Source organism: Schistocerca cancellata, chromosome 2 (assembly GCF_023864275.1).
Source record: "Schistocerca cancellata isolate TAMUIC-IGC-003103 chromosome 2, iqSchCanc2.1, whole genome shotgun sequence".
NCBI classification, from domain to species: Eukaryota; Metazoa; Arthropoda; class Insecta; order Orthoptera; family Acrididae; genus Schistocerca; species Schistocerca cancellata.
Window position 1 is genome coordinate 836,770,685 of NC_064627.1, and position 14,209 is coordinate 836,784,893.

A 14,209-nucleotide genomic window follows, 5' to 3' on the forward strand; every position below is an offset into this window, starting at 1 on the left:
GTGTGTAGTGGATGGACTATGTGAGGAAAATGTTGTTCACAAATTCGTTTCAGAAGCTGTATTCTCAACCACAATGCTTCTCACGTTAATGCAAGTATTTAAAAAAATGTATTTTTGGTAATTTAAAAAAATGGGTCAAATGGCTCTGAGCACTATGGGACTTAACATCTATGGTCATCAGTCCCCTAGAACTTAGAACTACTTAAACCTAACTAAACTAAGGACAGCACACAACACCCAGCCATCACGAGGCAGAGAAAATCCCTGACCCCGCCGGGAATCGAACCCGGGAACCCGGGCGTGGGAAGCGAGAACGCTACCGCACGACCACGAGATGCGGGCTTTGGTAATTTATGTAACCAGTATTACAGTCTCACGTATTAGCGATTACAGAAATAGCTTTTAAAGATTATTTAGTTTCGTGACCGAAACTCCATATCCCTTAGAAGTTTCCGTTTTACGCCTCAGGAGGTAATTATCCCCAGGTAAGGGACTAGTGCCTTAGACCGTGAGTCCTATTAGCACCTTTCCGGCTTTTTAAGGACGATGAAGACTTAAGCAACTATTGTACTTTTAACACTTGCCTTAGGATGTGTTGATGTGTCTTGATACAATTACGTAGTTCTTCATACATGTCTCGCCGTCGTCTGTCACGGCTGAATGGCCGCTTTTGCGGATTGACAAATCCCCGCATAATCTGGCGATCCAATACAGCTCCATAGTCGTCATGTCGTGGATCTTCACCTAAATTAGATAGGCGTTCGTTGAGGATTTTGAGCTGCGCAGCCACGTGAACCATGCTCGTGACGAAGAACATGTCCAGCCCGACGCTGATTATATTCCAGAAGAACATGCAGTAAACTTGCACCACGTAGATGGCAACATACAGAGGAAAAATATTCGTCACACTTTCGCGCAAGTTGACGAATGGCAGTAGGCGTTCCTCAGAACCGAAGGCTCGAAGAATGAGAGGCATGAAGAACCAAGTGGGGCCCAATATATTGAGGTACACGAGGGGGCCGAACGTCAGCCACAAGCCCTTCCGGTACGCGCCGGTGAAGATTGCCATCAGCTTAGGGTCGTTCTCGCAGTACGGCCATTGCTCCCTGGCGACATCTCGCAGGATCGAGACGAGCTCGCGGTAGCCCCGCACGTCACAGGAGAAGTAGATCAGCTTGATGTAGCCACCGAGCAGCGTGAACGTGTTGACGTACGTGAGCATGATCTCGTCGACGTCGCCCCACAGGTCGTACGTGAGCCAGATGCCCATGGCGATGGTGGCGCTCTGGCAGAAGTAGATAGTGGCGGTGTAGAGCGGGAACAGCCGGCGCAGGCCGCGCCGCTCGCTCGGGGGCCACGCCCCGCCCAGCGTCAGCAACTTCACGTTGTGCCGCAGCAGGTCGTCTGCGCACACTCCTGTAGTCGGGCCACGTCCGCTCTTCAGTTCTGCCATTGGCGTGCTCTGCTCCCTATACAGAAAAGGAAGGGTCACCCGATACAGATCTGTATTATCTGTGCAGTCAACATCAAACGTCTACAGGAAGGGTAGTACACTACTGGCCATTAGAACTGCTACACCGAGAAGAAATGCAGATGATAAACTGGTATTCATTGGACAAATATATTTTACTAGAACTGACATGTGATTACATTTTCACGCAATTTGGGTGCATAGATCCCGAGAAATCAGTACCCAGAACAACCACCCCTGGCCGTAATAACGGCTTTGATACACCTGGGCATTGAGTCAAACAAAGCTTGGATGATGTACAGGTACAGCTGCCCATGCAGCTTCAACACGATACCACAGCTCATCAAGAGTAGTGACTGGCATATTGTGACGAGCCAGTTGCTCGGCCATCATTGACCAGACGTTTTCAATTGGTGAGAGATCTGGAGAATGTGTTGGCCAGGGCAGCAGTCAAACATTTTCTGTATCCTCTATATACTGTGTAACAAATGCAATTTCTAGGAATGAATATTGATTCTCAGTTGAAGTGGTGTGAACACACAAAGGTTCTTCCAAACAGAATGTAATCAACATGTTATGACCCTAAAATCCTATCATTAGTGTGTAATATGCAGTGTCTTTTAGTTACATATTATTCATATTTACACTCAGTTCTTAGCTCTGGCATTCTTTTTTTGGGAAACAAATGCACATAAATCAACACAATTTTCAAACTCCAGAAAAAGCCATTAGAATAATAACCAAAAATACTAATCGAGCTCACTGTAATACTCTGTTCAAAACACTGGGGATTTTAAGCGCTCCATGTGAATGCATTTACCAGTCAGTTGTACATATCAAAAATATCATTCGTAACTACTGCATAAACAGCTCTGTCCATGACCATGACCGAGCGGGGTGGCGCAGTGGTTAGACACTGGACTCGCATTCGGGAGGACGACGGTTCAATCCCGCGTCCGGCCATCCTGATTTAGGTTTTCCGTCATTTCCCTAAATCACTCCAGGCAAATGCCGGGATGGTTCCTCTGAAAAGGCACGGCCGACTTCCTTCCCAATCCTTCCCTAATCCGATGAGACCGATGACCACGCTGTCTGGTCTCCTTCCCCAAACCAACCAACCAACCAACCATGACCATGCAACAAGAGATAGACTCAAATTACATTTACAAAAAAAAAAATAAAATAAAAAAAAGAACATAAAACTCAAAACAGCATTTTCTACCAAGGAATAAAACTTTACAATACATTACAAAAAAGAAATTAAACAAATTGCAAAAATACACTAATTTAAAAGGGCAGCTAAAAAGTACCTGTTATGCAATTCATTTTATACATTGAAGGATTACTTAGATAAAACAGAGTAGGGCTTTGATAAAAAATGTTATACAAATTAATAATAATAGAAATGATCATAAAACATACAATATTCCACATAACACCTACTCTTTATGTTTTTTTCCTTCTTTTTTTCCTTTTTAGAAATACTTACCCCCAAGCTATGCATAGCACAATACTAACACCTCTTCCTCTTTCTGAGCTCAACACCCCACTGATTATAGAAGGATGCTGACTCAGTTTTTCAGGATGGCAAATGGGAAGTTTCAGTACAGAAAATGGTCCAGAGATCACCAGTGTGTGTGTGTGTGTGTGTGTGTGTGTGTGTGTGTGTAGTGAATGCAGTGTTATGAAACAATGTGTGTATAGTGTGTGCAGTGGCTGATGAGTGAACATTGTGGCATTACATTATTTAATAAGTTATTTGTAAAAAAAGTATTGTGTACCAGGAGTAAATCTAATGATTGTCTCTAACTAGAAGTCTCTAAATATATGTGTATACGAGTTAGCTTATTTTAAATTGATCTAAATTTGTAAATACTTTGACATGTCCTATATCCTTGCAAAAAGAGATCTACAGATTAATAAAGCTACTACTACTGCTAAATTCATGTAGTACTGACGTTTCATCATACGATAGATTAAAGAAAGATAAAAATTTATTCCTAGTGTACTCAATTGCAGTTAACCTTTTTCGCTGTTGTTACTAATATACCATATAGCTCATGTCTGAGGGAGAGAGAGAGAGAGAGAGAGAGTAAATAATTTGTATGCAAGCGTTTCATTCTCGTGTATTTATTATTAATATCCATTGAACTTAACAACATTGTTATTATTATTAATGTTGTTTAGTAATTTTCTTCAGATCTCATCACATCATTTTTACGGGACGTCACAATAGCAGATGTAGATGACGACCTTATTCCCTCAGGTCCATTATCTTGACCTTCAGCAGCATCTAAAATATGGAGACACTACATATGAAACCTTCAGATACAGAACTCTGACAGACTGCAGCTGATTTGACACCTACATTTATCTCAACACATCTCTTAATAAGTTGACAACACTGTTTCATTGTCTGAATTTATTTCAAGCATTTGTGGGGATAAAACTGATAAAAACACCATCAAATCTATATGGTGGTTCTGTCATTACATATTAAAAATTAAACTAAAGTTGAATAGCGTTAACAGGATATGTCAATGACTCTTTCTTGCGACAGATCTTTACAAGTGCATCGTGAAAGAGCAGAAGTTGGATAATTTCTGGTCAAACAATATCTCCTGTCTCACTCTTCTTGCTACATTTACAGTAAGCTACGGTAGGTTCAAGCCAAATTTTTAAAACAGATTACAGTTTGAAATGTTTAGTTTGATATCTCATAAAATATTTAATGTTGGACACAAATGAAACGTTTAGAACTATGATATAATTGCATTTAAATGATTGGGACTTTTCTGGTCGAGATATTCAGATATTTTGAATAGACATCTTAGGCAGCTAGTAAATTCTATGATTACAAAAGCAAAGAAATAATATCAGCTATGGAGGCTCTGTATTCTCAGGGTGCCTGAACAGATTGGGTTGGGTTGATTTGGGGAAGGGGAGCAAACTGCGAGGTCATTGGTGTCATCGGATTATGAAAGGATGGGGAAGGAAGTCGACCGTGCCCTTTCAAAGGAACCATCCCGGCATTTGCCTGAAGCGATTTAGGGAAATCACGGAAAACCAAAATCAGGATGGCTGGACGCGGGAGCGAACCGTCGTTCTCCCGAATGCGCGTGAACGGAGACGATAGGGTTTGCAGATATGTCAGATGTGGGTTTAGGGCTTTGAGTGTCCTGCAGATAAGTTTTTCTCGTGAGACATATGATGTGATAGCAGTGGGTTACATCTGCCACTGTGGTAGGAGACCGTCTTTCGCTGGTGGCAAATGAGCATTGTGTGGTATCTGCGTCCCTCTGGTAAGATTGAGCTTGTGAGACGGTCTGTCTTCTCCTACTCTGGTAGCGGATGAGCTTTAGAGAGAGTGGGTAACATCTGAGAAAGTGAGAGATGTTGCCTACCTCTGGTAGCGGTCGAGCACATGAGGGAAGCGGTCTCACTGTGTTTGCAGTTGATCACTAGAGAAAGGCAGTTTTGCGTCCCTCTGATAGTGGTTGAGAATACGAGAAGGTCTGTTTCCCTCTGGTACTGGATGAGCATATGGGAGAGGCTGTCTCCCTATTGAAGTGGTTGAGCATATCAGATGTACTCTCTCTCTCTGGTAGTGACTGTGAATGTGAGACTATCGTGAGATCTACAGACTTTAGTTGAACTAGGCAGAATGAGAAGGAATTTTAGTGTGAATGAGAACAATAGGGGATAATATTCTGCAAAGTAGGTGAGGTGTCACAAAATTGCACCTGTCCAATTTGTCTCTGCAGTACCCAGGCGTTGGATTTTTCGAACGAGTGTGGACTTTCTCGACGGTTCGTCCATGCTTTTTAAAGGCACGCACAGTCTTTGACACAAAACCGGCTGCCGACCAGCTGCTGCTGAGAGTCGTCCACTTGCGAACTCAAGAAAACTTGCCACTTATCAAAATTGTAAGTCTGGCCATTTCACGATCTGTAGGACATGGAGGTTTCTGGAGGAAATGTTGGCTTCGGCTCAAGCTGTCAAAGTGCTGTATCTGCTTGTGATATAGTGGTAAACATCGCGCAATGTAGACACAGACTCAGAAGTTCGAATGTACTTCTTCTTTTATTTTTTAAACTGCATTTCTGATGTCTGCTTAAGGTATTGATCCGTTGAACCTCAAAGATAATTTGTTATGCTTTATAACCCATCAGTAACAGCAAAACATTTCCAGAAAGAGCTCGTGGCTACATCAAGATCATGCTCGAGAGTTTCGTCTCCCTGCAGGCGCCACTAATCATTGGGCACCAGTCTCCTTCCACCTTATAAATACTGTCATCCGATCAGATGATCATGACACTGTGCATCTTGGGCACTTTTCTGCTCTCACAACGATAAGCGTAAATTTATTTCTTATTGTAGTTAGATTTTCTGTGCGAAATAGTTTCGATAAATCGACTAAAAACACTGCGCAGTTACACAATACATGTAGGTAGTTATGGCTGTATTTCTCCATTGTTCATTTTCTTAGTTGGAGTTCTACTATTTGTCTTGCAGTTACATATCGATCTGTTCATACTGGAATCGTGTGAAGATTGTTCAAGCATTATAAAATAGAGTCCCAACGGAGAAAAGGTCTAACATTTTCGACATGTTGTTTACTTTAGGTTTAATAGAGGGGTTCAGGTAGTGCAGGCAGCTCAAAATATTTCTGTCAGGTGTGATGCGAGTGCTATATGACGACAGGTCAGTTAAGAATTTTCTGGCATGAATGATTTTTCACATTCGTTAAGTCTCAATAACTGCCGTAGGTGGTGAACTGTGACCATCTAACCTTCGTTCAACATCTGCTTCTAACAGACAAAGCACCATAACGAAAAATGACTAAGGAAAGGATACCCTTAAAATACTACTACAGAGATAGCTCAAGGAACACATTGGTTGGCGAAGTACATTCTTCCTGCTGGTATTATAACTGAATATTAGCAACAATGCAGAATATGTTTGGCAATTCTCTGACCATCGAGTACTTTCTGACTAGCACAGAAATATCATGCCGAATTCACTTGATAAGGAAGAAATTCCACAAAATCCTCTCGTTAAACGAAAAATTACAGATATGAGAAATAGCGATGGTTAGCAAGAATTTTTTTGTCTTACTTAGTTTTAGAGTAATGAAATAAACTTTGGAATCGTATTGAGAGGCACCCACATGCCTTGCTCATACTGTGGCATCAAGCAGTTAGGCCTGCAAGATGAGTGGTCTGCCAAGCGAGTGGATTCATTCTTAGTTATCGAGTAATATGAGCTCTAGTACTCACACTTAAGTTACAAGTTATCCTCCTATATGATTACTACGCAACGGAAACACGCATCTGACTCTCAGTAATTTACAGAACTCTGACTGTACACTACGCACTGGCAATACCACATTTTCTTTTTGTCTACACGTGACCACCGCACTGAATATGAATGGCGCACACATTATAAATTCGGGACATTATGACAACATACAATTCAATGGAAAAGTCCACCAATCTTTTTCTTTTCACTCTCTTATTTATTCCGATAAATTCACTAACCTAAACACACAAATTCTATAACCTACAACAATAACACATGAGAAATTCTGCCCAGTGGGCATGACTTTACATTGGTGAATCTCTATATTATGGTCTCGTAATTATTTAACGCTACCGTGCATTTTATGGATAGGTTGGTGGATCTTTTATTATACCTCACACTTCGACTCTCACAATCATCATCACGAAACTTTCCTCCAGACCGAGCGGTACAGAAGGAACAAGCATAACCCACTAATCTTTTGAAACTACTTCGCTACACACCCATGGAAACCACACATACCCAAATTACATGACATACACCACACTACAATATGAAATACAAGACAGTGAATAGTCACAACATTATCACTTTCAGCTTTCCCACTTCAATTAATATTTATCCCAGTTTCACACGACACTACCCCACTTTGTAATTCTACTTTCCTACTATGAACTCTGGAGATATATGCACGTCTTCCTGTGCAATGCAAGCCATGTGGCGTTGCTAGATAGACGGCCGACTCACCTTGCTTCTCTCTCAGAGTTTGAATCTAGCGTCACATGCAAAGTAATATTAAGAATGTATTCATCGCACACGCGAGTCCTCAACTGATACCATGGACGAGTACTTCTCTTTATCCTTTGTCTCATACACAGATTGAGACTCACACAGTACTCACCACGTGGAGGTACTCGTCTCTAATTTCAAGTCCTGCACACGCCATTTCTTAAATATTTCAACTTATGGTACACACGCTATTTTTTAAATATTTCAACTTATTGTACACACGCTAGTGATTCAGCTTAACTTAAGCACACGGAAGTATTTCAACTTATTGCTACACGTGGTTTCATTGTGATCGTTGGTCACTTTCGAAGATTACTACAATCCCATTAATATTACTTGCCTGACATTTAATTCTCCCCACAAAAGTTCCTGAAATAGAGAAATTATTATTTCAAACTACTCTTAAATATTCCACACGTATACCATGACTCCACTCTTTCGTCATTACGGAGCACAACTAAAACAGGTGTTAACAGCACAGGATCCAGCGGCAGAGTGCCGAAACATGGCCGTTCTCCAGGTCATCTCCCATCTCTGTCGAGGTGGGGGAAGCACCTTACTACCCTATTGGCCAGCCACATTTCAGGCGCTCAAAGCTCTGGTAAATTTCATCTCTTTGGTTCCACCAAAGGTGGCCAAAGGATCGACTCAAAGATGATCATATATTCACATTCACTAACTGCGGTTAGCAGACGACCATACATTCATTCATTTCAAAAGATCTCACCAAACTGGATGTAGGGATTTATTTTGTGGGAGTGCACATATGATAAATTAAATAAATAAATTGTCATTCTTTCCTACACTGGTATCCGGCTTCGCTGTATTAATTAAAATTGAGTTATTTTACAAAAAAAATGTGTTGTTCTGACAAAAACAATGAAGTATGTTGTACCTATTTTCAATGTCGGGCGGTACTGTACCCTTTCACCACCGGCTACCCATGCAGAAAAAAATGGCACGGTACTATCCTTGCAATGCGAGGGTAGTTCCGAACATTTTTTTAAGAAAACTGTATTAGAACAAACATAGCAAGCCATTAAAATAACCAGGAGGAGACCTTAGCCCCTGGTGACCTCAAATTGACGACCAAATGTCGTTACTTTACCAAATTATTGACACAGTTGTTGCATTATTGTACTCTCCACAATCCGGAGTAACGTACACATACAAATTTACAACAATCCACCTGACAAATAAAACATTACATCATACAAATAAAAAATAATGGTGAGATAAAAATTTGCTTAGTTACTGGGATCTTCGTTATTTTTATGAGTAATCCATACTTCACTAATTCTATGACAAATAAAAAAAATACTAATTGTACTCATGAAATTTTAAATAGCTCACCGTCCAAACACAGAGCAAGTAATCTGACATTCATAAATTGCGGGGTAAAAACCTTTGCACAGCAAAGTCTAAATACAAAACAAAATCAACAAAAGAAAAACATTCCATACACCAGTTACATGTAGAATGTCAGGCTCCATACCATTACTCTAAAATATACATCAAACGTACAGAGAAATAAAACTGAGAAGAAAAACAATGAAATATACCACAAGTTACATCCTGTTTAGGTAATATAGTTCGTCTAAAACATCATGTCATACCTCATTAACTATCATCACCTAAGCAATTGCCACAACTACTCGACAGTGAGTTTAACCTTATCCTTATCCACCAGTACAAATACCTGCTGCTGAGCCAGTCAGTCCATCAACTTTGATCAATACACGCAATAAATAGTTAGCAATAAGTACTTGAATCCACCAGTAGCTCTCGTATCTTACTCTACTGCTCATTTCTCTGTTGTCACACATATAGACGACAAGAACTTGCATTTCGACTAGCCTTCGTTACTCTTTAATGTGAAATATCACCACTGTGATAAAAAAAAATAAGTGGCTTCAGTCAACACACCAACAAGATCATTACTGTCCACATCAAAATACATCAGTTAATTCCGATATTTGTTGTGCAATGCAAACTCTTGTCCCCTGTGACAACCTTACTGACCAATGCAACAAGAGCCGCTACGTTAGTATTACGCCACTGGCTAATAATTAAAGCATCATTGTACCAAAATATTCTAATAAACATGCTACGTGAACTTGATAACCCAGAACAAACAAACAAAAAAAAAACACTAACTATTCTAAACACAAATGTTAATGAAATACAATTACACTTGCTGTCCCTTCAGGAATGAAACATATAAAAAAAACATTTACACAATTACAAATACATTATTCCCTATCTTGCGAGTCACACGGAAACATTTCATTCTGTGATTTTCTTGGGGTCAAAAAAGTTGCTGACAGGTTCCCTAGAAACACTGTCTCAGTGTCAAAGCTCTCCCATGGTTACCCAGACGAAAGTCTTTAAGTCACTCAAATCGGCATTTTGAACACGCACTGAACAGTAAACTGTATCTCACACTAAACACAAATGTCATAGTCACTCTCAGAGTACCATCCACACGAATCTGGTCGTCCAAAAATGGCCCTACAACTACTATTACCCACGGTTCTGTCCTTTCAGTTCATGGTGTAATTAAAAGTCGTAAGTTCCAACAAACAGCACTTATTCCCGCACCAATTCAAGAAATGTCTCCTACTACAGACGCAAATGTCAATGTCCCACTCTAGTTTCTTGTGTTCATACAATAATTAGTCACCAAACGACAACTGTCCTCTTCAAGAATACCAAGCATCCCACATGCAATTCACAAAGCACACTTAACAAGTCACTGCCAAAAGTTTATGGATCCCACCGTTCAGTGGTCAAGACAAAACAAAACGATCGTCCTGTCTGCTAAAGACAAAATCTTTTTCACCACTCACAACGTGGAAACACCAGTCCTTCACTTTCCACCTTATGGAGACATACGAGCAGTCGTCTTGTTTCACGGCTCTACAGTCCAGTACTAGTTAATAGTTGCTGGTACAAAATGCCCGCCGGGCTCTGCCGCACGTCGTCCATTCTGCTGTGGCGCTGCCGCGCACGCCGTTGAGCAGAAGAAACCACCTGCTGTTGCCTCCGGGGGGTACTTTCCCCAGTCGTAAGGGTGGTGGAACTTATGAATGGCCAGTGGTACGTGCGTGTCGCCCCAGGCCGTTGACCTGCTGTAGCGGGCGCGTGGAGCGTACCCTTACCGGCAGTGGAGTGGGGAGCGCACTGGCTCTGTTGCCGACGTCTGCTTGGCTTATGTGGTACGGGCGTGTTCTGTGTAGCCCCTCAGCGCTACGACACCCAATCAGTCAGACCCTTCCGTGCATCTCGCAACATTACAGACAAAAGGATATTCTTACATTATTTAAATACTCATTGATTACATGTATGATCTATTAGATACATTGGTAATAAAAGAATCTTTGTTCTAAAAAAAATAAAATTATACACCCTAGTTTTCTACACATACAACATATCCCTTTTCTATATACAGCCCATACTTGTGCTACTGATTGTACCTGTCGTCCCTCATACAAAACATGAAAGTGTTAAAAACAAAACAAAAGGAATAATAAACAATCTATACAGCTCATAATTACAATATCAAATAGTAGACTACTCTAACATCCTATCACAGTGAAAATATTAGAAACTGTTTATTCTAAAACTACAATATACAGTGAACTTTTGTGCTTGTGACAGACTGAAATTAATATCTTTTTATATATTTTACCTTTTTATTATATATTACAACATTTCTAGGACATGTATGAACCATCCACATGATGTCAGATCCTGACCTGCCATCGAGGTTCATCCAAATCAAACAATACACAATAGTGTTTTAGTTATGGATCGGTAGCATCCCCTTTACAGGAGTGTACGCATTGATCACACTAAATTCTACGACTCTCACTCACCAGACATCACATTTTCCTTCTCATTCAATCCATTAATACACTAACAGAATAGGTCTAGAAGTCAGCTAACCTTAACACCACCACACTCACGACAACATACCATACCTTTTCTCCCTTATACTCATAACACCACCACTCTCATGACAACATACCATACCTTCGCTCCTTTATACTCAACCACACAACACATGAAGCTGTTTCGGAGATAGCTTTCCAGTCTCCAAATTCGTCCTTTCACTCTGGCACCTCTCTCCATCGGCTTACCTCTGCATTCACTTCACCGATTATTCATCCTGCTAAATATCACTTAGAATTGCGACATTTCATCTAAGAACAAAAAATACGCAAATTATTCATCCTGCAAAATAACTGTACACATTCTTGGTACCGTTTTGATTAGTTATACTGGTACCAGGCTTCAACAACAACAACAACAAAAATTACTTTTTTTCACAAAGCAACTGTTATGGTAAGAATTAGATTTACACTTATATTACATCTTACGTCAGTATTCCACAACGTTCACCATCTGGATCTCATACTCCCTTCATGTCCCTTCACATTGTGCAGTTGTCCTCATCTCTTCATTCGTATTTCGGCTCTCCGTCCGTCGATTACTCCATCATTTCCTGGTCTTCCTTCGCCATTCGCATCAATCTCTATTGCAGCATACACAGGCCTCTCTGTAACATACATCTAAGACATCTCCACATTATTCAATTCTACTCACCTTTATTTACCACTGTTTCATCACGTCGAATCTCTCTTTATTAATCACACTGCTTCACGTCGCTTCTCTCCTTAAATATCACCTTTATACACTACTATTTATCACGTCGCTTCTCTATCTACCATCTTTATCCACTCATTAATCATCACGTCGTTTCTGACAAAAAACACGTACATACACCACTCTGTCGACTCCTGTTCATGACTCATTCGACCAGTCTATTCCGTCATACTTCCTGACATCCCGCCTGAAAACTGTTATGTTCGATTTGACCCTGCACAACGTTACACACCACAAATAAATACACTGACTATCTACCATAAATTGCCTACTTTAGATCTATCCTTAACTTTTCCATAATTTGATGTTAGAAATGTGATGAAGCCCACGAGATTGTTTTCCCTTGATCGTCTCAATCAGTACAGCATTTTCCTGGACAACCCGCCTCACTCTGAATGGTCCACTATACACCGTAAAGAATTTGCTAATTAGGAATCTAAGCTTACATGAAAATTAAATGTATGCAGAGAATATACAAGCTGGGAGAAATGGGCAGCCCAAGTGTTAGTAACTTTGGTGCTAGTGGCCTCTTTCACTAACACCAGATTCCGAACAACCATACACAGCACTTCATTATAACTGTCACCACGACAATGACATACTATAGATCAGATGGCATCTAATTTAAAAACTTCGATCACAATGTTTACTTCTTTACATTACGTATTAAGTACCTGCAATAGTCAAATCGCACTAATTATACTGGACTCCTTGGCATTATTACATAACATTTTTAGCAACTGGTCTTTGAGGAAACAGTCCTTTTACTTTAGTGTTCCAAATAAAAATTTTCAAATATTACTCTGAGAGACCAGCCTAACAGATTCCATTACTGGTGTTTTATTCTGTGATCAGAAGTATAGTATTTGCACTCCTACATATCAGTAGAGTATGTCCGCTACATAGACAACATTCAGTGCCAGCTGCATGTGTTTTAAGGCAAGATGCTAAGGGCTGATATGTTGGATTAGTTTCTCCTATCCTTCAATCCATTATGACAAGAATGAAATGCCAGGATTCCATGCTCTCCTGCCATTCTGATAGTTTCTGCCGTTCCTATCCTCGACTCTGTCTGACCTATGAGTTGTTTCGCCGTCCACGATATTGCTCTCATTACCCAGTTCCTGTAAGAAGTGCTGAAATGACGCAGAATCGGTTGAGCCTCTGCCTGCTATCACTATATCTCTGCGCAATCTCACTGGCAACTTCGCTATACAGATCCTAATGAGCTCCCCAGGTTCGTATGTCACATCCAAATACCTATTTCGTCTCAGCATTTCCTGATAGCACGACACTGGATCTCTTATACCACCTTCGTTACGATTTGGCATCATCAATATGCTTTGCATAACCAGGTCCTGCTTACTTTTCGACCAAAATTCATTTAAATAGCTACTACAGTCTTTAATAACTTCCTGCATTTTCGCTCTAGCCTCGTCCCTTAAATGGTTACACACAAACTTCATTTTGAGGAGCGGTCCCCATGATGAAGGTAATGAATCTTGAAACTGAGACAGCCTTGGACTATACCCAGTTGGGTTTGCCACCTGCTTTATCCGACACAACCGTTCTTCTGACTCCCTGAATTCGTCTTCCTCTTTCTGCCTATTTTCGCTTTTTGAGTTTATCTCACTCTCCCTCTGCAATCTACCTGGTGGCGTGTCACCTTCGCTACTGCATGCTAATTGCAACTGTGCTAGTTCTTCCCTATGTTTCCTATTTGTTTCTAATTGTGCCTCTTTAAACTGTAATAGTGATTGTATCTCCTCCTGGTCGGCATAAACCTCTCGCTGCGTACTGTCAGAGCCTGTTTCGCCTCTTATACTGATCTTTTCTACATCTGCGCTAATCGCATTCATTCTGACCACTACCTCTTTGATTCACTCATCCAGCAACACGTCCCTACGTTGAGTAGTATCATTCTCTATTGCAAATACTTGTACCTCCAAATTATTAGCTTTTTCTTTCGCGGCGTCACAT

General features: G+C 40.6%; 1 protein-coding gene across 1 annotated transcript; it reads right to left on the bottom strand.

Annotated features, from left to right (window-relative positions):
• Positions 1 to 562: 562 nt before the first annotated feature.
• On the bottom strand, positions 563 to 1,453 carry LOC126159158 (uncharacterized). The gene has a single exon (XM_049916496.1). The coding sequence runs from the start codon at positions 1,451 to 1,453 to the stop codon at positions 563 to 565; it is 891 nt and encodes a 296-aa protein (XP_049772453.1).
• Between the last annotated feature and the right edge of the window lie 12,756 nt (positions 1,454 to 14,209).